Below are 25,464 nucleotides of genomic sequence, written 5' to 3' on the forward strand. Positions count from 1 at the left end.
TTAAACTGATGCTCTGTAGTGGTAATGAGGGCAGAAATATAGCCACCAGCCAGGCTGGGGGATCATTACTGAGTAACTTAGCAAGCTGTGCACATATAAAGCACAAAGGCCCAGAGAAAATGAGCAGAGAGCTTAGTCCTGAAGGAGTGGGAACCTAGAAATGCTGGAGGCCAGAGGTCTGCTCATACACAGCATTTGAAACTGCAAGAAGAAAGCCTGTGTACAAACTTCAGCAACGAGCAAGACTTAAAGGAAAAGAACAGAGATATCTCTAAACTGAGCCATGAGTGTTTCCTTTAGAAACATCTTGGAACGATGCAGGAGAGTCACGGCTTTCCATGCCAAAGGGGCATAGTGCATTAAGAGGTGTTCAGGGGCAGCTACCAACTCTTCTGTCAGAAAGTGCTTATGTATCTAATCATTCTTCACAGAGAGCTCCATGTTGTTCCAATATCCCCAACACATGAAATAACGAATAACGGGAGCCTAAACTCCTACAACAACCTGGCTTCAGAGACAAAGACCGGGAGCCTGTATGGTTACATGCACATGTGTCTCCCTGACAATAAACTGCCTACTGTGGTGGCTTCCTGGAGTAGGCAGCGTTTAATTACATTCCTCTAATGACTAAGCAGAATCTATAGGCACACAACTAACACATACAGCGTGCCAATTCTCCAAGCTATCTGGAGAATCAGGATCCAAAATCAAGAATCCCCTTCCCTCTCCCTTGCTAGAAGGTATTAAAGCTCTAGATTGAACAATTATGCTATTTTATACTTCACAAGAGATAGCCACGGGGAAACGCCAGCACAAAGAGACCAGAAACGTTATGAAACAAGACATTCAATTCCTTGTCACGTATAAAGAAATATGCCATGAAAATGCATTCACAACATCATTGCAAAATTTCTGCTAATCCAGAAATACAGAACGCTGCACGGGGAGGAAGCAAGTAAAGCTGAAAGGGCAGTTTCAAGAGTGGATGTACTCACTTTTTGAACACTTCTTCCTGAAAACGAGCAAAATACAGTCCTGCAGACTCCTGGTTTTATTTCACTTAGCCAGCACTATAAAGAGCTCTTGCTGAATGCGAACATCTCCACGGTCTGCTAAAGGCCTGAGGGTCTGTAACTTCTTCCTGTCCCAGTTCCAGCTAATCTACGCTTCTTCAAGAAGGGCAAGTGGAGCTTAATTGTTGGAAACTCATTTTCTTGAGCTTTGCATGAGCCAGCACTTCAACAGGAATGAAGGCGATGGATGGTATTTCAATAAGTTCATAACATCAATAATCCAGTGTTAAACACCTCTGTCACCTACACAGAGCAACTCCAGTCCTTCAGGTTACTCACCACTACTGTTATTTCTGCTTGCAAAGACAGAGTTTGACTGGTAAAGATTTCCAGCAAAACACTAAGGGCAGTTTGATCATGTTTTATAATTCAGTACTGCTAGTGAATGACGACTTAAGGAAAACATATTAAGCTCTCAGGCTCTCACTGCTCTGTCTTCATTGTGTTTTGATCAACTCTTTGAGAAAACACTCTTGTAAAACAATAAATCAAGGACATACCCCTTTCACTTGATCATGAATGACTGATGGCCGACTCTAACCTCTTCATGCAAACACTTCTTTCACGGCTTTCAAGTGCTTATATGATCACTTAGTTTAGAAGCAGCTTTCCACAGTATCGAGTGGTGCTAAAACTTAAGTACAGCTATACAGCATCATAGAATGGTTTCGGTTGGAAGGGAGCTTAAAGCTCATCCAGCTCCAACCCCTGTCACGGGCAGGGACACCTTCCACTAGAGCAGGGTGCTCCAAGCCCCTGTGTCCAACCTGGCCTTGGATAACTTCAAATAAAGAAAGTTAAAAAGTCTCAAAGAGTCTGACAAAGGAGCTGACTCCACAGCAATCCAGAAGTGCCTCCAGTGCCTTGCAAGCATCCATGATGCAGGGACAACCTGGGACAATCAGTGGCACACTCACTACCTAGATGCAGGATGTTCAAGTGCTCAATGAAGGGGATATTCTTTGCAAGGTCCCAGAATACTGCGCATTTTCCAGCCTTTGCAAGTACAATCTTTTCTTGGGAAATACAGGAACCAGCAGTTTATGCTGTTCTCCTCCTAATGCAATTGTCTACACACTCCAAAAATCACTCTGCCTTTTCCAGACACCAAAACCTCAAGTGCACTTCTTCACCTCAACACACCCTGAACACCCACTAGCTTTGCCAACGCAAACACTGCTGGACTATACAAAGTAGTACTAAAGTACAGTGAAAGTTGCCATTAAATCAACACTGGACATTTATACATTGATTCTAAGCAACTATATCCCTCTTTCCAAGGAGCAGCTGCAGAATTTCCAGTCTGCTGCACAGCAGCGCTGTGAAACCATCAGGGCTTACTTCAAGTTTGAAACACAGCTTGCTGCAAAATACGAGAGACTTTGGCTCTTTTTAATAAATCCAAATTCATAAAACATTACCACAAAGTGAAATCAGGAGGTCCAGAACGGATTCCAAAAGGATTTTCCTCTAAATTCCAATCTGCTTAGCATTAAACTGTCCCTGAACGGTGACTAACCCTAAAAACGTAGAGAAATTGTTCTGGATAAGCAAGAAACAGTTGGCTGCACCTCAGTCGACTGAAGCTTTTCTTCCTACAGGTTGCAAATGAACTTTAAAAGCCTGAAGTTTGTTCTAAGATTTTGCCTACTGCTTCTTTCTACAAGGCAGGCACCACTAGAATCACGGAATCATGCAAGTTGGAAAAGACCTTTAAGACCATTGAGTCCAACCATTAACCTGACACTGCCAAGGCTACCACTAAACCATGTCTTTAAGCACCACATCTACACATCTTTTAAACACCTGCAGGGATGGAGACTCCACCACTTCCCTGGGCAGCCTGTTCCAGTGACTGACAGCGCAAGATGGCTTTTTGCTGTGTTTTTCAGTCTTCACTTACACCTCCTTTGGAAAGCACGAGGTATGGAACAGACAGAACGAACAGCGAGCAAAGTCCTACAAGCTCAGAAGAGATGCAGAGTTTTCAAACGAGGAGAAAATTTGAAGATTTTATGTATACCTTTTCCTACGGCAATAACCCAAAATATTGAAATATTCCTTGTTTCCTGTCACATCTGCCCAGGCTTTTCAGTTCCTACATCATCCATTATAGCCCCCCTCCACCCAAATTAAAGCACAAATCGCAAAACTGGGTTCCACTAACCGCATTAACACAAGGTACAGCTGTTCTATCAAATATGCCAGAGCTACAACTTCCAGTCATCACAGGACAGCAACATCAAGATATTTCTTTTAATTCTCTCATCATTCTTCATCTTCTTCTCTCATTTTGTTTCTCTTCTGCTAGTTCCTCAGCTCAGCACCCTCATAGCTAATGGTTATACCTTGCTCCCACGTTTGAATTTATCAGGTTTTAACTTCCACGCCTTGAGTCGTGCTATCCCTTTCATTACCAGATGAAAGAGCTCTTCACGCTTAATCAAGTTACCTCTTTGTTGTCTTTTGATGCATTAATCACTTTCTAAAAAAATCCCTTCTATCCACGTCTTTCTTGCCCTGAAGTGGTTTTTGAGTTCCCTCATACACCATGCTTTTGATTATTACTAATAACACTGGAAATTGTAACGTCATTTCAAAGAAGCTACAGAATCCTGAACGCAGGATGCAATGAAGTTAAACACTTTGCACATCTAAACCAAGTCATGGTCCCTGCTCTGAAGAGATCAAAGAGCAGACATATGGCTGGAGACAACAGGAAAAACCACAAGAGGATACTGGCCAGCCTGGTCAGGGTGTTTAGCTAACTGACCCAAGGAGACTTTGAAGCCAACAGTGGCATGAGTAGAAAGTCACATTCCAAAATGTGCCTTCCTGTCACTCGGAGGTACGAATGAAAGGTGTCTGCAGCTGTGCTGCTCCCATTCGCACAGATTACAGCAGACGGTTTGTATAGACGTCACAGATTACCACAGGCATGAAGAGATGGAGACTTTTTAGAGCAAGAAGAGGTTAACTGCAAAGGAATTAGCATCTTCCTAGAAAAGAGAAGTTTCCTTCTGTCTACCCTGTGGAACTGTGCCAGCAAACACAAGAGAGGGCTGCTGGATAAAATAAGATTCTGCTATCATGCAGAACAAAAGTACAAGTCAGACTACTCAGCAACTTACTCACTTTGTATCAAGAAGGACAAGGGTAGTTAACATCCCTATAGTCAGGAATGGCTAAATTACTAGTCGTGTTTCCACAGGAACCCTTAGAACTCAAGATCAATAAGGATTATTTTAGATCCCCCCCCCTTCACTCATCACTACCGAAATACTTTTCGGATGCTGCTCATCTTCAAGCTGTCACTCAAGTTCTGCCTAATTTTTGCTGTGACTGGGAGTTATCTGATATGGTGATGGTTTGGGCAAGGGAATACAAAGGTGGATATGTTGGAATGAATGGAAAACTAGGACAAAGGAGGTTAGGATTTATTTTTAGTTATTACATTCTGAAGCAGGGATGAATGTTCCAGATGAAACAGAAAATTGCTACTAAATACCTTTTTGGCCAGAAAAGTTTCTCAACTTCCTAACAAACATTTCCTGGCTTGTAAAATGCTTCAGTCTCCAGAAAACAGAACTGCAAGAAGAAACGTGAGAACAGTAAAAATCCCTTTATCTAATTTTATTTACTCTTTGTGGGGCTCTATTCTATTTAAATGTAAGAGGAGGAGGAGGAAGAGGAGGGTGAAAAGGCAATTATCTTTCAAGTGAGGGGAAAAAGCCTGTAAAATACGGCATTCAGTTATAAAAGTACTGGATCTGCTGTAGCAAAAGGAAAACCAAACCAGGTGAACCCTCAGGTCAGGTCCTGCAGTGACCAATGTGCTTTCAGGGACACACCAACAGAAACAAGCTCTGCTGCACGCTAGGCATTGTGTAATGCAGAGGAAAAACTGCAAAGATGAAGAAGTGCTCCCTGCGCCCTGCAGCGATCAGCTTACTCCTTGAAGCATGAGATTCGATTACCTTCATCTCAGCGGGCACAGCCACGAACATCTCTGCATGCCTACGACTGCCCGGCACGTTCCATTTGATAAAGGGACATAATAAAAGTATTTCTAGAGCACTTCTATCCTGCAACCTGGGCAATGATCGCAGCGAGAAATCTATAGCAAGAACGTGCCAACAGCATTAAAGGCGTTACGATCCCTTCGCATTTTAGATGTTCTCTTTTGAGGAAAAAATGCTGTAAATTTATCAAGTCTAACAAAACCCTGGGGCAATTCAATCCCCCACGACAGAAAAGCAAGGAAACCCAGTGAAGAAGCTGTTTATCTGACAGAAGCTTTAGGACAATCCATACACATGACATATGGCATGTACCCTTGCGGTGTGTCATTAAGCTCAAGAGCAGAGTTTTGCAGAGGCCCCTAAACACCACCCATCAAAGCAATCAAATAACAACGCTGACAGTTAAACATCTGTGTCCTGCTCGACAACACGCAGAAAAACACTTGAAGTCTGACATGCCTTAACTACAGAATAACTTCAGGCATGCAAGGATACTGGCTTATGAACATCTTTAGACTACTGCTGTGTTAGTAGCATCGTCTTCCCTCAGTGCATGCAGCATTAATTTATCGTTCCTCTGTCAGCTACAAGGCTCTTCACCAGCTCCAACACTAAACTATTTCAGTTGAACCTGTATGGGAACAAGGCAACAACAACCCTGGGAAGCTGTACCAGGGGTCTGTTACATGGGCAATTCCTCCCCCCCCCCCGAGTGTACATGTCACAGACCGAAACTGTAGGGAGGAAGAGGGAAGATGGAGCCTACATTAGCTTTCATTCCTTCAAAATGCTTTGCTGAAGAAGAGATGAATTTCCAAGGGAACGCCTTGCTTCATCCAAGATGAACATCTTGGAACCAAAGTCAAAGAATTAAGAAGTCCAATACCTGGATTTGAGGAAATACAAAACCAGAAGAGGCGGCCTTGAACACTTTCTTGTGAGCTCTTCCTGGGATGAACGTGTGCTTGAAAGGACCAAAAAGACACGGCAAAATGTCTTCTTGTGGCCTGAAGGCATTTAATACAGTGGAGCAAGGGGAATGTAATCAGCATTAAAGTGTTCTTCATGAATAATGGACAGTCTAGCAGCTTTTATCTACTCTGCACTTTAAGAAAGTTTCGACTGCTGAATATTTCATGAGCAAAAGGTCATTTATTGTGGTTTTTAAATTACACAGTTTAGAAACTGGTAAGAAAAAAGGCCCATGTTCCAGTGTGAAAAAGTGACGAGTTCTGCATGTCCAAAGAAACCCCGGCAGCCTAAACACATCATGAAACCTCTCACACACAAACTACGGCAGGCACGTCTGCCCCGAACTGTAACTACTGAGTTTTAAGATGTCCAGTCCTATTCAGAAATACACTATTTATTTTCAAGTGAAGAATGAACCCAAACGTGCATTTCCCAGAAATGTCAGTTCTGGTTTGCACTCCTCGCCAGGCTAAACTGCTGATCACAGCTGGGCTAAGATGCGTTTCTGCCACAGCCATTTTCAGGAAACCCTTTTTGTGTACATCATTTGAAAGGTGTGTTTTATAACAGCCTTTTCAAATGACCATTAGAGCTCCACATACACAAAGCCATTAAGGAAACACACCGGCAACCAGGTGAATCGTCAAGATGAGTTAGAGGCAACCTTAGCTCTGTCCCCTGTGAATGTTAAGACCACAATGCAACCCTGCTGCCACACCCAGAGGCAGATGTTCTGTGGGTGTAGATTAGCATCACATTACAGAAGTCAGTTGTGCTACGTCTGGTTTCCATCCAGAGAACCAGCAGTGCACTTCTCCTCAGCATCAGATGTCTGTATGGTATCACACACCTATGGAAGGACACCACTGGAGTGGTGCAAAGCAGCGCACCGGGCATCCCAGTGACTTGCAGCTTCACTAACACCAAATCAAGTGCCTCCAGAACACTACCAGGTCACACTCCTTAGCCAGAGATACCCTTGGGGAAATTTTCAGTTTCCTTTCTAACCCCACACTTCCAAACCATACTGCTACTCTTCATGAAACAGAACTTCAGCAACAAAAAACCAAGCCCGAACAAAACCCCCTCACTTTAAACCCCCAAACAAGTGAAAAAAATACGTCTATTTATTGTCTTTCTAAAACTAAAACAGAAAAAATAGCTTTCCTTTCGTATTTTCTTCATATGGTAACCCAGCCCCCTCACCCCAAGTCCTCTTATTGTATTCACAGTCCTCAATTTAAAAGACCACACAATAAAGCCATGACAGGACCTACCTGCAGAAGTTAAAAGCAATCAGAACAAACAGTACCATCCATGGCAAATCATCTACATACTAACAGACCCCTGCATATGGACAACAAACATGCGTGTGGCAAAAAAAGGGGTTTATTTATTGAATGACTTCCTATGACACAGCGAAGATGTTTGGGATGCCTGGATGACCTCTACATCAATCACCTTCATTAGCAGCCAGCTGCAGCACAAGTCCCACAGAGCTATGGGACATGCACAGAACAGCACCTACGAAGCGGTACTTTGGATCCCAGGGAGTTTCCTGTGCATTTGTAAAAACAAAACTGATCTTTAGCACTCAATTCAAGTGGGTTCACAGCTTTGTTGAGGCTGTGTGTTCCTCCTACAACTACCAGCCAAAAAATTGAGACTTAAGACACTGCATTTGAAAGCTTCAGTTGTTTCAACAGCCAAACTATACTTTTAAAACAGCTCTTCATGTCGGTTCAGAGCTAGTAGGTACAAGAATCAGTGATACCTATAGGCTTTCCTGCTGCCTTTTGCATCGCTCTTCTCTCACTAAATTCTATGGACTTGGATGTAAAGGTGGAAGAAAAATCTTTATTAGGGAAAAAATTCAACAGGAACAAAATGTCTCCAAAAGAAACAAAGCATCTCAGTTGTGCCCCCTGCTCGTGCAACAAGAAAAGCCTGCCAAACCAGACTGCAGCTGGATCCGGAATATTACTGATGGGTAAGCGAAGTTTATACATAGATACCGATAGTTAAACACCGACACTCCAGACTAACAAAGATACAGACATCCTTTTCTGTTGGATAGTACCTAACAACTTGTCTAGGGACTATAATCGAAGCCAAAGACAGCTCGTTTACTCTGTATTAAAATACAGTATTTCATAGCACACTGCTAGAGTAAAAGTGTCATCTGGTATTTAGATAGAGCACTAGATATCTAAGAGAAAACAGGATGTGCCACTTTAGATGAGCAATCCCACAAAGAATGACTATGATACTCATATAAAACCAACCTATGGATAAGCCCCTGGAATGGTAAGACAATAAAGTCTCCTACAGCAGATCAACCAATGGGAAATGAGCTGACCCATCCAGAAATGATGCAGCTAACCTGCTTCATATAGAAGAGACTCCAGGACTGGGTGACCATTTCCCCTACTCCATCCTCATTGCTGGTATGCTCACAAACCAGTAAAAGACACAGCAAAGCAGACACAGTCATTTTGAGTGCCAGTGTTCAGCATGTGACTACACTGAGAACCGGTCCTCAGGAGAAAATTCATGTATTGAAATAAACTTCAGGCATCACTGAACTGCCTCCATGGCTCTCAGAGGTCAAACAAACAGGGCAACTTACGTAGCTCTCCTACTTTCAGTATTTCACACAGCATCTTCGTCAGCTCAATGCTACTTCGGCCAAACGGGCACTCATGCTTGTCTTCTCGACTGCTGTTCTCCAGGACAATCTGAGGAGGAAGCAAAACAGGAAAAGATCAGTCTGAAGAACCCATGCGCTGAAGCACTGTCCTCCGCATCCCACATATGCAAGATACAGCAGGTTGAATTTAGGAGCCTGTAATTGGAGGCTCTATTTTCATGAACCAGGTAAATGACCTATGTCTGAGGCAGCCAGCAACACAGAAGCAGTGCTGCTCCATGGCCAGCTAGGAAGCTTTGCCATTCCTATGCAATGCTCCTGTTCTGCAGCACCCCTGGCTTCGAGGAACTGCAGTAGAAGCCAAAGAGAAGAAAGCATTTCATTTCAAAGTTGCCATTTAAAGGAAATGAGATATAATGATGTGGCGACATGGACACACCTAGAAGGATATATTAAAAAAACCCAAAAACATAGTGGGATTCAGGCTCCAAAAAAGATCCAAGCGTCAAAACTCAAAGGGAAGCCCTCAACGGAAGAGAACGTGCACATGTTCTGTATTGTGGAAGAAACTTGTGCTCATGTGCAGAACATTTCAGGGAGCTATGACTCTTGCATCAAGCCTATGAATGCTGCAAAAGCAACTCAAGCAGAGCCTCTGTATTCTCGGTTGAGTGACACTGCAAAATAAATGGGAGAAAAGAGTTCCTTGCACACTTGTACACCTGCTGAGTCCTGCCATATCACACACAGCTGGATAACGTTTTCCCCAGCACCACAAATCATAGAACCATAGAACAGTTAGGGTTGGAAAGGACCTTAAGATCATCCAGTTCCAACCCCCCTGCCATGGGCAGGGACACCTCACACTAAACCATGGCACCCAAGGCCTCGTCCAACCTGGTCCTGAATGCTGCCAGGGATGGGGCATGTAAACGGCTGGTCACTCTCTGTGTTACAGGAGTGGATAACCCCTTCATGCTGCTTTCCACTGGTGGGTTTTTTAAATCACCTTCAGACTTTGCACAGAAATTCAGAAAATTCTCAGGGATATGATAAATATTTGACTTTTTCCTGGCCTCTTCCAACAGGGCAGTGTCAGAACCATGTTCATCGCTTTCCCATGAGGAGCTACTTTTCCTTCTCAATGTTTTGGGTTACATTACATCTAATTGTTCCGTATCATCTCTGGGTAACAGCTGCACCAAAAACACCCCTGCAATTTCTGTTCTACGTTGCTGCAGCCACTGTTCACGGAACATGTGAATATGATTTTGCATTCCGGATGAATCATCCTGCTTCAGCCTCTTTCCTGGAGGACCGTGCTGCATTTCCATACCCAAATGCAGGAGCAACGACAGAGCAGCCCAAGCCCAGTGTGAAGCTGTGTCTCAACACCTCTCCGAGATTGCTTCTCCTGTTTTATTATTATTGTGGTTTATCTCTCCCATAATAAAACATAAAACCTGCATACTGGAGCAGGGGGCTTTGACACAGATTTAGATACAGCAGAGAAACGCTGGTAATAAAATCAATGGAGAGGCAAAATGCAAGGGGAAGGGAAGCAGGCAGATCAGCATTCCCGCTCACTTCTGGCAAATGCATTTTGTTGAGTTTCACATTAACCCGACATATTAACATTTCATGAGCACATAAATATTTAATGGTGACACCATATATGCATATTATGTCAGGCAGGATTACAGCAATCAATAAGAATGCCGGAGAAATAGTTAAGGCACCATGTATTGCTATACAGCAAATTAAATGGCAATTTGAGTAATCAATATGTAAAGCAGCTCTGAAACGATCCTCAGCCACACTTTGCAAGCTCCATCTTTCAGCATCTGCTGTGCAGAACGAGGCCGAGCTGCCATGTCACGTTTCTGTAAGAAAGGAGGATGGAAGGCCCTTTACTCCATCTAAATATCTGCAGGCGATTCTGGCAGATACGGATCTTGCGAATGAAACAGCGACGGCAAAAAGGGAAAGAGGAAGGGAAAAAAAGGGTTCTTATAAATACCCAAAGAGAAATCATTCCTGGTCTCGGCAACAGATTTCAGATTTACAACATTCATTATTATATCTGTAATCTCCTTTCACGGCTTCGCGACTCATATCCTGTTCCAAAGTCAAACGCTATAAATACAGCTGATAATGGCATGGTTTTAATGTCATTTCCTCTATCACTCTGGTTATGAAGGAGAAATAAGCAGGGAATGGACATGTTTACTTCATAAACTGGTGAAAACAAGAGCAGGGAAAGAAACGTAACACAGCTCCAGACCGACACCACTTCTGTGTGTCTACAGAGCACACAGCTGACTTGATCCACGTTTCCATCACAACAGTGCTTTTACCAAGGAAAGGAAAGGATTGAGGAAGTCACGAAGCCCACACACAACCTTCATTCAAACGGAGGTCTATCATTAATGCTCATGAAGTGGCTGCACCCTATTATCTTTCTCCTCCTCCCCCTCACAAATCCGCAGTGAGCTGCACATCCACCAGACATTTCATAGGCAGCAGGTTAAATTTGCCTGGGGGAAACAAATACTTAAAGGCAGACACTGCAAGAGAACCCTCGGCTCCACAGAATCAGAATCATTTAGGTTGGAAAAGACCTTTAAGATCCTAAAAGTCCAACCGTTAACATAGCACTGCCAAGGCCACCACTAACCCATGTTAGTGCCACATTAACCCATGTTAAGTGCCACATCCAGGAGTCTTTTTAAACACTTGCAGGGATGGTGACTGCAGCCCTGCCCTGGGCAGCCTGTTCCAATGCCTGAGCACCCTCTGGGGCAGGAACTGTTCCTCAGCTCCATCTAAACCTGCCCTGGTGCAGCTTGAGGCCGTTTCCTCTTGTCCCATCCCTTGTTCCTTGGGAGCAGAGCCCAGCCCCTCCTGGCTCCATCCTCCTGTCAGCCACTTGTAGGGAGCCATCAGGTCCCCCCTGAGCCTTCTCTTCTCCAGACTGAACCCCCAGGTCCCTCAGCCCTTCCCCATCACCCCTGTGCTCCAGGCTCTGCACCAGCTCCATTCCCTTCTCTGGCCCTGCTCCAGCACCTCAATGTCTCTCCTGCAGTGAGGGGCCCAGAACTGAACACAGGATTCAAGGTGCATCCTCACCAGTGCCCAGTACAGGGGCACAACCACTGCCTGGCCCTGATGCTGCACTGGTGCTGATACAGGCCAGGATGCTGGTGGCTGCCTTGTCTACATGGGCACAGTGCTGGCTCATGTTCCATCTTCTTCAGTCCTACCTCAACCCTGGTCTGCCTGGCTGCCCTTTGCTTTGCCCTTAGAAATGTGCTGCTGGTTTTCCCTTGCTGTAGTCCTGCAAAGCTGCAGAATTGGGAATGTCCAACATGAAACACAGCTTCTAGTACACTGGATGTTATACCCAAACCCAGCTCACGGTACAAGAGTACTAAATGCTGCAGACCCTCTTCTCTTCCTCTTTATCAATACTGTCCATGACCATGAGGCAAAGCAGGAACAACCCTGATGTGTAACTCCCAACAATGTGAGGGGAAAAGGGAGGAAAATAGAGAAAATGAGTGAGAGCAGCACAAAATGAGAACAAACCTGGCATCACAAGAAGAATGAGACTGAATTGACCAGCAGAAGAGGAGAAAGGAAGAGGTTTAACAACGTTGTTAAAAATGCAAGGAGGTGAAATATTTAGGAAATCAGCGTTATCCATTTTCTTGACATCTCTACAAAAGAAACTCCATGGCCTATTAAGGTATGGGAATTGGACAGCAGTTGCAGCAGAAAGCAGATCTGCACAGTCTGTACTGGTTTTCAGTAACCCGCTATACGTACTTCTCTCTTACACATTCCTGCTGTAAATTGAGGAGAAACATTCCCCAATCACCAAACAAAACCAAAGAGTGATCAGAAAGAGAAATAAAGGCTTGATCATGTTTCCCAAGGCAGACATGTCGGGCAGCACTGGTAACAGTTGAATTTCTCCTGGGATTTAGCCAGACTGAAGCACCCCAAAGTCAAAAGTCTTTTCAAGAAGGAGAAGGCAGCCCTCCAACATCCAATTGTCCAGCAAAGCATTTAGAGAGCTACAGGAAAGAACATTCCTCCTTAGAAGAGATGTTGTTTCCAACAGCAAGCTCTTTTGCACTTCCTTTGTGTTATAATCAGCGGTGCTCAGCATCACCCAAAGAATGCTCACCTGCCTTTACAAGATACCCACCAAAGCCACGGACAAGGACATTAATTCAAGTGTCAGGCCAACATCACAGATGCTTAATTTTCCACATTTTGACTACCATGGGCTTAAAAATCTGCGTCAGCTTCAATAATGAAGTTAATACCTGTTCTGAATGAATTCAAAAGCTTCCTCATCAACATCCAGGAAGATGAAACCACCACACGGAAATACTCCCCTTTCACTGGGAAGGAATATCGACTTAGCCAATACCTTAATCCCTCACATTAAAGGTGGAACTGGCTCAGAGTATACTGCCCACAGCAACTGCAGATGTAATTCTCAGATTATTGAGCCAACCTCAGAGCTTGGCAATGGAATAGATTCATTGTGATTAGGAAGCAAATACAGAAGTGAAAGGCAAGACCCACTATAGCTGCTCCAATACTTACTAAATCCCACAGCAGGCAGCTCAAGAAGCACTGCTGCACTATTAAAAAGGAGCATTTCCCCAGACCTATTTTGCAGTTCTGTCTAAAGCAATCCTGCATTAATATGGAACAAGCTTTCTAGCAGTCTGCTGTAGGTTCCTATCAAGAGGTTCAGAGTGCTAGTTAGTAAAGGCAGTAAAAACCGCCTTAGACCCAAAATGCAAAGTCAGGCAGCATTCTAATATCCCAGAATTGCAGGGATGCTCTTCATTTTCTTCACACTGCTTTTCCTTTTCCTAAGCCTCCTTATCACATACTGTAGGCTTCACCATTTTGCCTTCATTTAGATGCTTTAAATAACTCTAGGAAGCAAATCCTAAGGATATGCTTCCTGAGAAGGATAAGGGATTCTAATGTAGACAATTTCCATTCATCCTCTTCATCAATTTTACTTTCTTCCTAAGGCAGCTTGTCACTTGCTTCAAACTTCAGCACCAGTGTCCTTCCAAGAGCCTTCACTCAGCACTGCCCCCTCTAAGCTGCCTTTTTATCTTCACTACTTTATTCCCAATTTCCTATGCTTCCTCTCTTCCTTATCTCAGCCTTCCTTCACATTCCTGAGACATTACAGAAACTCCTCACGGCAAAACTAAAGTCAAGCAACAACTACATCTGCCTTCCTCAGGAAGGCACTAGAACTGAAATTTAAGCTGAGATTTGAGATAAGAGCTGAGGACCTGTAGTTACAGGACAATGTTAAGCACCAGACACCAAGTCCTGATGTGCACAACTATGAATTAACACCTGGGGGGTAAACAGGAGGAAAGCACAGTACCCACTATGGCAAAACAGTCAGGAGACAGTGACACAGTCATACAGGACAACAGGGAAAAGAAAAGCAACTGATTATGTCATTATATAGGTAATGACACGTAGGTAAGAGGGTCCATTCAAACTGCCAAGGTGTTTGACTGCAGCCATAAAATGCTTCTAACAAAGATCTCTCTCCAGATTTCTCACAGGCCACCTTTAGGTACCGATATCTGAGGGGAAGGTAGGAACAGAGAATGGAAAGACTGGCAGAGAAAAGAAGACAAGACCACACTAAACAGCCTGGGAACCACCAGTCTCTGGCAATTAGGTCTTGTGTAGAAAACCGCATTCCTTCAAGAGACGCACCAGGACGACTCATGTAACAAAGCTCATTTTTCTCCTGAATTTTAGCAGAAGGGAAATAAATTACATCCTTTTTCCTATCATTTCTGCAAGAAAAACGGCCTGCCAGAAATCAAGCTCAGTTTTACCTCGGAAAACACTGAAATTATGCTAGACTACTCCTATGTGATCAGGCTAGAAGGAGCAGGCAGGAGGAGTCTTTGTGAATTGGCGGAGGGATGCGTAGGCAGCCTCCTGTACAAGGACTGCATGGGTTAAGGCAGACAGCCTGTGACTCAACCCATTACAGTCTGAGAGGGCTCTGCAGGATGCCAGCCACCTCCTTGCCTGCACCACCGGCACTCACAAACAGCACCTGCTCCTCCACTGCCACTCCTCAGAGCAGCAAAAGGAGAAGGAGGCTCCTCAATCCCCACAACTGAAGTAGCTGCTGGGCAGGAAGTGTCTCTGCATCGCAGCTGCGTGAATCAGCTCCAGGTAGGCACAAGCAAGGGGAAGGGGATTTTCTACTACTGATCCTAAACCAGCTCCACGTTCAGTTTTCACATAGTCAAAATAAGCCTTGGTGCGACCAAAGTCCAAACGTTGTTTTGATCTGCAGCATTTTCATAACTTCAAATATCTGCTTTAAATACAAGAATGGAAAATGTAGAAGCGTGCCACCAAACATGGCACCCACCATTCACAAGAACGTAATGGCACTGGACCCCTTATGAAACACACCAAGGGATCAGTAAGCCGAACTGTGCAGCGTGGACTTCAACACTGGTTTCCTATCCTGGTGACAGTATTACAGACAGAAAATTCCACATTCAACGTCTAACAAACATTTGTACGAAGCAGATAAAATCAGTCAGAGAAGGGATAATGCCTCTCTGCTACAGATGAGGGACTTGAATTACAGGCTACGGTAAAAGCACCTCTTTCCAAGGAACGCTTATTTTTTTCCCTACACATATCAAGAACCTACTAACCTAATAAATGGCAGAGAATTTGGCATGAACCTGGGTAGCCAGCTGGGCAGGATCCAAATGGGTGGAGAGCCAATGCTCTAAGTTTAGAGAGCTGCTAAGTTTATTTGCAGTTTCTGCCCGAAGCACCGATCTCTTGTGCTTAAACAAAACAAGGAAACACAGGATGTGTCTCCTCAAGCCAGAACCTCACCCCAAAGAAGCAGTGAGACCTGCTAGAATATGGCTACTCATAAGTGCCCGAGAAAAATATTGACAAGCCACCAACAGTCATCAAAAGCAAATTCATTAGAAAGAGAAACGTGGACCCCACCAGAGACAATATCGTACAGGACTTCTCCATGACTCAGCTCGCTTACTGTGAAAAACAAGAACCTCCGAGTAAAATCCCACACTCCCTCCAGACGAAGGTTATGTTAGCACTATCGTTAGGATGCCTGCGTGGAAAATGTGAGGTAAGGGAATGTTTCAGCGGTGGTTTATTAGAAGCTAAGTTGTAGTTGCTGTCAATTCAGTTTATCCAATAGCATCTGCTCTTTCTTGCCTGGAAACACTCTTAAACTTAGGCAAGATCCCAGATGAACGGCAGTCTGCTCCCGACTGGAGCAGTAGCTTTGATTTTGCTGCCTGCTATCGAGAACACCTGAACAAACCCTGACTGCACATACAGCGATCAACCTATCGAAACTGCAGGGCTAGTGTGTCCACAGAAGCACCCCAGGAACAGACACGGCACACAGGACAAGAAGTACCAAATTCCTCTTTTTGGGTTACAAACAGAAGGAGTGCTCCATTTTGGACCCTTCACCTTCACTTCATAGCAAATTAAATGAGATCATTATTTCGAATCGGTACCAGCAAACTGAAGCGTGTGCACAGAAAAACCAAAATCAGACAAATGAACACACCTACAAACGCATCTGCAACAAGATGTTTCAGTCTCATGTATTTAAATCTCTCTCCCCATCGTATCTCGAAAAGAAAATGGATCTGAAAAGTCTTGCACCATCAATGCCCAAACAGATCGATGACAAAGCACCAACAAACAGGGATATCAACAGCAGAGGTGGCATAAGGGATTCCACAGGAAGGTTTTCCCTCAGACCCTTTTTACACCGCGGGAAGCATCGAAGGCACACTGCTGCAAGTTACCAGTAAGAAAGATCTCAAGATGTCTGCACTGAGCAAAGTCTGGTTTAAATGGTAACTTCTGACTTTAGTTCTAAAATTAGGAGAAGGTGAAGCTGAAGCAGTTTTGGAAAGGAGCAAACCGAAGCAGGGGAAACACACGACTTGTCTGCTCCATAAGAACAAAGCACCCAAAAAGGTTATCTGTCACAAAGCTCTATTCCAATCATTTTCTTCACTGCTAACTTTAATTATACACTCTGTCTGTCCTGTAATTATGGAGCTTGGGAAGCTGCCAATTATTTCCTGTGGAAAATTTCTTACATTTCATGCAGAGATTCCACATGACTTCCATCAATGCATTCCATGGACTATGTCACCTTTAAAAGCAAAGCCTCTGATGACAGCAATTGATTATTTAAGTGGAACATGAAAGAAATGCAATGTCCCTGATAGCATCAGACAGCTAATGAAGAACAGAAAGTAAAGCTAACTCCACAGAGAACTAATTCAATAGGAAACATGTTCAGAACTCAGAATGACAGCTAAGGACACCACACCGTCAAAGAGAACAGGGATTTGCTTTCCTTCCTCTACACAACCTTTCTTTGGGATGCTACAGTCCTATTGTACAGTAAACAAAAAGCCAAGATTCAAACTCAACCCAACATCTAAATAAACTGTGCTGATCTGAAGGAAGAGAGCAAGGAAGGAAGGCATTACTGTAATTTCAGCAACAACAGGGAAAAGGTGAATGAGAGAAATGAGAAGCAGGCAGGAAAGAATCAAACAGGCAGGAAATTTGGTTATTTTTGTTTCCCCATGCAGCACTCACATTTTCACCTTGCAATGCCTCCTGCTTTCAAGATGCAGTTACTCATCTGCTCCACTCCCTCATACCCGCATTCTTCAACACACTGCCATTGTATTTACTCTTCCTACAAGTACTTTGGTTTGCGACTGGTCTTTGAGGCCTCCAAGTGAAGGGCACTTCAGTTTCAGACATCCTTCCCACCTAATTATTTATTATGCAAATTACTTCTAAGTAGAATCACTTATGAGAGGCAGAACAAGGAATGAAAAGGGAAGAGATTATTTAATGCTTATCTTCTAACTTCTCCTTACCCATTTCTCTCAGTCACACAAGAAGATACTTGACTAAGGGCCATGCTAAGGAAGCAACAGGTCAGGCTGCAGTGATTTGTGCTGTCTATTAAACTGCCAGTGCACTCAGGGAGACCATCACGACCTCCTGATAGTGACTTGGCTTAAAATACCACATTCTGTCAGGAGAAGTTTCATATTTCCCAAGTTTGTTTCAAACCACCTCTGGTTTCCAGTCTCAATTTTTAACTGCTGCACGGCGCAGACGTTATCCCAGGGTACAACAATCAACTGCACTGCAGAGGGCCAAGCTGAAATAAGCTCTCCTCTTAGAACCACAATATTTCCTAGCATCAAGAATGGAAGGACAGAAAAGAGCTCCTGCCAAACAAGTTTTTCAGTATGCAAGTATTGTTTGTACAGATAATTTCTTGTGGAAACTTAACCTGGGCCACAAAGAGAATTTTTGTTAGGATCTAAGAGTAGAAATGCATCTGACAAAACAAGCAAGGTCAACAGGCTGTGCAAGCAGAGCAAGCTGGTGTTGTGGGGGCTTTGGGAGCCAATGGCCATGAAGAAAAGGGGTGATGTTGGCTGTGAAATAAGGAACTCGAATGAGAAGGAAGCAGGCATACTAGGACTCCCAGGAAACTACTGTACCCCAGCTGGTAAACCAAGGAGATTACAAGGGAAAAATCGGGTGTCTTTTGCGATCAAAGACTAGCAATGCTGCAGGAGTTGCACAGCACCATTCATCTCCGAGGTGTTCAGCATGCCGCCAACATGACGAGGTGGACCACCACAGATCCGTGAGCTACCATGCCAGCAAAGCTTGTGTAGGAATTACTCAGAACTACTTAGGAAAGACGGGTGGGCTAACACATTCCCGAAGCGTGTTAACAGTTCCCAGAACAGCTTGGGGCAAGCAGTTTAATCTGAGCATGCTTCCGCGTGGCAACTCCAGTGCCCATGTATTCTTTCTCAGGCACGCAAGAACTGTACAAGAACAAAAGCAGGCGTCTCGAAACAACAACAGAAAATCTCGGTAACGAAGCAGCAAAAATCCTTCATTACAGAAAGAGAGCAGAGCCAGCAGCAAAGTCCCTTCTAAAGAGGGCCTAATTACATGCTACACTGACCCCAATTTTTAAGACAGCATTTGTGGCATGAAAACAAACAATAAGAAGACTGGAGAGATGTCAGTGAAGGCTCTGCTTCAACAGCTCTGCTTTTTCAGGCGTCTTTCAGCCCTTTCCAACTTCCAGAAAACACGCCTGTCTCTTCTGGGAGCACTGGCTGCCCCTGCTAAGTATATTCTCCAATGTCAGCATTTTCCAAGGAAGCCTATGAAGTAGCACGGGCCAGATCTTACCAGATTTTAATGAGAAACAACAACCAATTCTCTTCGTAGACACAAACCCACAATTTGGCATAGTTTAGCCAATGAGTGAAACAGCCCTCAACTTCAGGGATTTACAGGGGCTGAGAAATACTGCTGCACTGCATGCTGCCACAGTTTCTTTTAACACTTATTGCCAGATTGAGACTGAGGAGAAAGATATATTTAAAGAGCAGATCTTGTGGCCTCCTGTCATGTCCTCGTATCAAGCTGGCCTGGACATCAGCAGGCCTGTCTGAGCTCTGACACCACAAACTAGTTGATAATGAGTATTAAAAGGTCACTCTTCACTTTTTAGTAGAAATGACTGGAAACCACCCCTACTATCTCAAAACACTGACCTTCTAGACTATCCCATCTGTGTTCACCAGCTTTCTGCTTGGCAAACATCTGATTCCTATAAAGGTCAGGAAAGGTTCCATTCAGAGGCAGGTATTACTCAGCTGTACACCTCTTCCTGTGAGGATGCAATACATAACTTCCCACATTTGCTATTTCCAGGGTAGTTGAAGCGGAGCGGTCAGGGGGCAGGAACAGGTTGTACAAATGAATCGTGATGCTTCTTACCTATTTTTTCTCCAAGCATTTCCTCACTACAGTTTTACAGTGCTCATCCTAACTCTCAGGACACTGCCAACTCAGTCATTCTCCAAAGCATTTGCTCATCAAAACCTCATGTCCACAGAAAACCCTGATAAGATTTTGGTAGACTTAGAGCAGGGCAGAGAACTGGGCACAATCACTCATTTCTGAGCTTATGGACACCCATCACGCATCTGACAAAGTTCACCTCCCTTCTCTTTGTAGGTCTAAGCAAAAAGTTATACTGGGGAAAAGTAGCATCTGTAATGTTTGACTTGGCAGTGATAGACCAGGCAGCTGTACAGCTTTCTCCCCGATCTTCTACAGACTTACACCGTGCTTTAGTGTTACATGGTTTGGCTTCCTAGAGCTTTTGTTAATGACATCAGAATTCTGAACCTCCTCTTCAAAGTCAACTGCAAACAGGACATAACCACTCCAAACAGGCAACTGCACAGACCTCAAAGATGAGAAGGAGCCTTACCCGTATATAAGCATCCTGGTGGTGTTTAGCAAAGTACAACATGTTGTCGAGGGCCAGCATTCCTGGAGGGGTCTGTGTAAAATCCATTGCAGGGTTTACATGATTCTGTAAAGAGATAACAAGTTGACTCAGTTAGCATCTGCAGAAGAGCTATCAGCTCCCCAGTGATGCACACCATGTAACAGGTAGCTGCTGCATCAGACAGTCCAGCAACAGAGCTCTTTTTACTGAGCAGAAAACTCTTAACAAGAAAACAGTCCATGTCTTTAAAGTTAAAAGCCAAATGCAAACACTATGAGGTTAGCAAGTCAGTCATTCACTTCTGTGGCTACAGAATGGAGCTTCCCAAAGGTTGATGTGTTAGAAGCATGGATCTCCCACATCTTTCATGGCAGAGCCACGCCTCAGGTGTACTACGTACTAAAAGCACTGTTGACATGAAAATGCAGATCTATACACAAACAGCCACCAAACCACCTCTTTATACAACTGTTCTGGATTGATTTCTAATAAACCACAATAAGGAGAAAAAGCTACTAGATTCCAAAGCTGTATTAAGTCTACTGGAACTTGTGTACTCCTGAACACACAGGGCCTCAGACAAAAGTGTATGAAATTAAACACATTCTCCTGCGGAATTCAGGTAAATTTTTGGTTACATTCTTGAATCTATGAATCTCAACTATGGAAGTAATGAATGAACAGACCAACTATAACCAAAACTCGGCAGCCTCCACACACACCTACCACTTCCAAATGTTCGGTTCCACACACTGCATCAAAAACTACATTCGCTCACAATATCCATCAACCCAGTCCATCTTTAGACTGGATGGAATTAAATGTACCTTTGAGTAAGTTCCACACAGTTCATGGTTGGGATACGAACATCTGACCGGCTACAGACAGGCTTGAGAGCACCGCAGAAGCTTCTCTTGAAGCTGCTCAGAGAAACAAAGGCTCTGTCCTTAGTGGAATGTGTCTCCATCAAAAAAACGCCTATCGCCGGCTGTGCTCTTTTATCAGTACCACCTTTGCAACGTCTCCAGCTCCACTCATCATCCTCACACAGGGAGATTTCCCTTCCTGCTTTACGATGGCGTTTCCCTTCCACAGGCCCCAGCTGACAGAGACTTTAAAGTGTATTTACTATCAGAAAATTGCCTGGTATGGATCAGCACAGATTTCTTCTACCATCAGTCTACCTCAGAACTACCACACAGCTTCTGCCGTGTGGTCAGGATCAGATCCACCCACCTCATTGACAAAAGCAAGGGCTTTACTACTTTGTCCTCCCGATGAATCTCTCGGGCCATAACACTGTAGAAATCTGAGACTTCATTCTCTTGCCTGCCTTGCCTTTAGGTGTCTGACCGGCTGGGTTTAGCCAGGCAATAATTCACAGTCACAAGGAAGATTAGAAATATCTGAAAGCTAAAATTATCCATTAAAGCTGCTGCAACTTTATGAGGGAGACAAAGGTTTGGGGCTGAAAAGGCATGCACAACCTGTTTGTTTTACATCTCCAGCTTGGGAGAGCAGCTGCATCAGCAAAACAATCACAGGCTTATCATTTTGCAGTAGGGAATCAAGAGGATATCCGGAATCCTGGAATTGATAGGGAAATAGCTAGGCAGTAGATGTATCAGCAGGGTGGGAAAACAACAGGCTTACCGAGTTGTGTTTTCCAAAACCTCCTTTTTAAAAGACATTTAAATGAAGATTCCAATATTCACCTGAATGATGAACAAAAGCCCTCTGAAGCTATCTCCCCAACTCAACCTTCCATCTTCCACGTGCGATACGTTCACCAGTCAGAACATTTAAAATCAGATCAAGGCTGCGACACGCACAAGACCAACAGACCTCAGCTTCTGGGAAGAGAAAACTTCCCTTCCCACGAGCTTCTGCATTCCAGAAAGAGCAGCGGAAAGCTGTCAACAAGGAACCAGTTTTACACCTTTCGTAAGCACACCTTCAGCACAGGGCTGCACCTCCTCTCTTCACCCCCGTGCTTTAGCACAGGCACACTATACTTGGATAAACACCTGGCAAGCAGATAAGAGTATCGAGACCCATCTACCTTTCTCCAGCTATTAAAACACTAGCACTCACTTCACTAGTAGCAGGACACCGAAATAAAAAGACACCTACTGTTGCTTGAACAGTTCTTTCCTTCATCCCATTCTACATCTCAGGTTGTACAGAACAGTGACCAAAACCAGTGAGGGCAAAAGAAATCTCACTACATTTATTAAGGATGACTCATCCTGTCTCATACCATCACTACTAGTACTGTGTTCAACCAGAAAAGCCACCTCTCCATCACTACCTACTTTTTTAGTAAGTCAAGCCTATCAAACCAGCTATTTTCAGCTGTTCATTTCAAATGCTTCTGTGACTTTGGATCCCAGGATAACCAGAGCATGATCTGCATCTGTGTTAAGTCAGTTACCTGGAGACAGGCCAGCTGGTAATAGCCGAGGATCCACAAGACAGCTCTGGCATGTGTGAAGCAATACATATCTTCAATTATTCTTCACATTCAGAAAGAACCCCAACTTCTTTGATCCCTTCCTTCTTCCTCCCTCCCCCTAAAATCATCCTTTTCTTAACAGGCTGAATGTTTGTGGTTGAAATATTAACTTCTTGAGAGTAGGTTGAGAAGTGAGATACAAAGCTAAATTATCTAAAATGCCACAGTGAATAATTCAGAAGTACGCAAACGCCCTCACCTACAACATCATTTATTAAATACACGGAACACAACGCCTCAGGCAGAATAGTTGCATCTGTTTGGTATAAAGCCTATTGCATTCTGCTCTTTATAAAAAACCAAGAGTAAGAAATACAAACGGAACAGATTGGTTACCTTCAAATTTTGAGATAATTTTGGGTGAGTTTTCTTTTGTACACCAGGCTAACATCTATGCATCTCTCAGCTTCACTGTCTGAGTGGTATTTTATAGCTTATGCTTTTATACCGTACATGTTAACGTTACCAAGCCCATCAAGAATTTGTTAGCCAGCTTAGTAGGGTACTGCGGGAATGAAAAGTCACTCTTTTGGGTAAGATGTAAACCCCAAACCACGTCCGTTTATGCCATTTAAAACAGAGTAAGTAAATAAATCACGTGGCGTGTTGCACAGCATTACTCTGGATTAATTCCAGTGCAGTAATTACATTCTGGCAACCTGGCATTCTCCTGCAGTCCTAGCTGTGTAAAGCTCTCTTCTCTGTCCTGAATGGCTCCACTGTCTTAATTCTGGCTTCCGGGGCAGTCTCTGAAGGATGTATAGAATGTGTCCTCACACGGAGATGCCCAATCACAGTAATGGTGTACTGTCTGTAGATAGCTGCTGATGGAATAAGCAACACCCGTTCCTTACACTATGCCTAACAACATGCGAATACGCCGAAGCACAGAAACCATGAAATTCCCTGCATCCCTAGCCTATTACAGTACAGATTTATTTCTGTCTCGACGGATATTGATAACTTCTCACAGATTTTGCATCAGTGCTACGTGCAGCTGTGTAAATCAGTCGACAAGTCATGCCAGTTTGTCCTGAAAGCAGCTTGCAGTAAGTGCTAGACCTGGTAATAGCTACTCTCCATAGAAGAGCAAACTTCTGTTTTTCCAACCCCAAAGCAGCGTAGGTGAAATGTTATTCTGTATGCCTCACTTCTGTACGTCTGTATGACAAAAACACTACAGAAGCTCCCAGGGAGTAAAAGAACTGATGACGGAGGAACGTCAGAACATCTGAAAAGGAAAAGTCCAATTGAAGAGGTGTCGATCTAAAATGAACCCTCCCAAAACTGGTCACAGTGATATTCACAGTGAATGACGAAGTGATAAACTTACATTAGAACTATCAACTAGCACACAACCCTACCATTTACCCCTTCCCTAAATAATCCTGAAGTTCTACAGGCAAAATGTTCCCATCTGTTCATTTACACAAGAGTTACAAATATGAGAAAATGCTACATCAAAAAAACAACCAAAACCCCCACAAGCAGTTGGGAAGAGGTGATCAGCTCCAGCTCTTAACGAGGAAGTAATTTTGTCTTTTTATTTCACAGCTCCGCATTCAAAGAGATGATGATGCACACAGCTTCGACTGTCTGCTTTAACGAGACAGATAGAACAGTGACTTGGGAATTTTCAACCTCTCTGTATTCAATGAAATGAATAATGAAAAGTAAGTATTTTAAATTAAATTAAAAAAATTTACATGAAAATTCAAACTATCATAGAATAGTTTGGGTTGGAAGGGACCTTCGAAGATCATCCTAGTTCAACCCCCCCAGCAATGAGCAGGGACATGAGAAAGCAAGAACCAACAAACTGAATAGAATGAAAATGGATCTGGAGGATCCCTGGATTTAAATAAAGTAACAATTATAAAACCACGGTGTACCTCGAGTCAGAAGTATCCAATATATCAAATATACCCGGTATATCAAATATACGGCTGCAACTGCTCTATCTCTGAAAGAATACGCAGAAAGCCTTTTCAGATACTTTCAGTGCAAATCATTTAAATCACATCCCCACTACCCCAGCACATACAAATAACTGCAGGATAGTTCTCCTGGATGCAGTTTGCATCAAAACTCACCAATTATGTTTGCATACAACAACAGCAGGTTTTCCTTCAAACAAACACTGCTGCTTCTTCCACCTTTGTGTTTCAGCAAATATTTAATATTAAGCATTTCTGCCCGGTTAATTTATTTCTTTATTAAATTCTACCTATTAACATCTAATTTCTAAATATTAGCATTTAATATTAAGCACTTCTACCTGGCTAATTATTTTTCTATGACAGTTCAGCAATACACATTAGTAGACTGCAAATGTTATTCTCCAATAATAAAATCCACTCCAACCTACATAACATGTTAAGCAACAGCATTTCTGGATCAAGTTTGACCTCACCAACATAAAACTGACCTTTGCAATAGCAAATAAATCCTATGAACAGTCTGCACATAATTTTCCTTATAAAGATTAAAAAAAAAATCATGATTTGATGACTGTATTCCCTTAATTCACTGAGCTACTGTGTAAATCTAACATAAAGCACCAAAGAGGTCTATCTATATAAGCCACCACCAGGAATCTGTCCCAGTCATGAATCACTGAATTCCAGACTGGTTTGTGCTGGAAGGGACCCTAAAGCTCATCCAGCTCCAACCCCTTGCCACGGGCAGGGACCCCTTCCACTAGAGCAGGTTGTTCCAAGCCCCTGGTCCAACCTGGCCTTGAACACTGCCAGGGATGGGGCAGCCAC

The 25,464-nt window shown here is 43.5% G+C and overlaps 1 protein-coding gene across 2 annotated transcripts in view; it reads right to left on the minus strand.

Annotated features, from left to right (window-relative positions):
• ELMO1 (engulfment and cell motility 1) overlaps window positions 1-25,464 on the minus strand; it is a 222,404-nt gene that overhangs the window by 126,741 nt on the left and 70,199 nt on the right. For both annotated transcript variants that reach the window (XM_057431309.1, XM_057431311.1), the window contains 2 exons: window positions 20,161-20,265; window positions 8,697-8,805 (listed from right to left, as the gene is read on the minus strand). In XM_057431309.1, the coding sequence (XP_057287292.1) occupies window positions 8,697-8,805; window positions 20,161-20,265 (214 nt within the window). The remainder of the gene's footprint in view (window positions 1-8,696; window positions 8,806-20,160; window positions 20,266-25,464) is intronic.

The sequence above is a fragment of the Pezoporus wallicus genome, unplaced genomic scaffold, assembly GCF_028554395.1.
Source record: "Pezoporus wallicus isolate ANWC-B61680 ecotype Strahan unplaced genomic scaffold, APGP_CSIRO_Pwel_v1 scaffold_11491, whole genome shotgun sequence".
NCBI lineage: Eukaryota > Metazoa > Chordata > Aves > Psittaciformes > Psittacidae > Pezoporus > Pezoporus wallicus.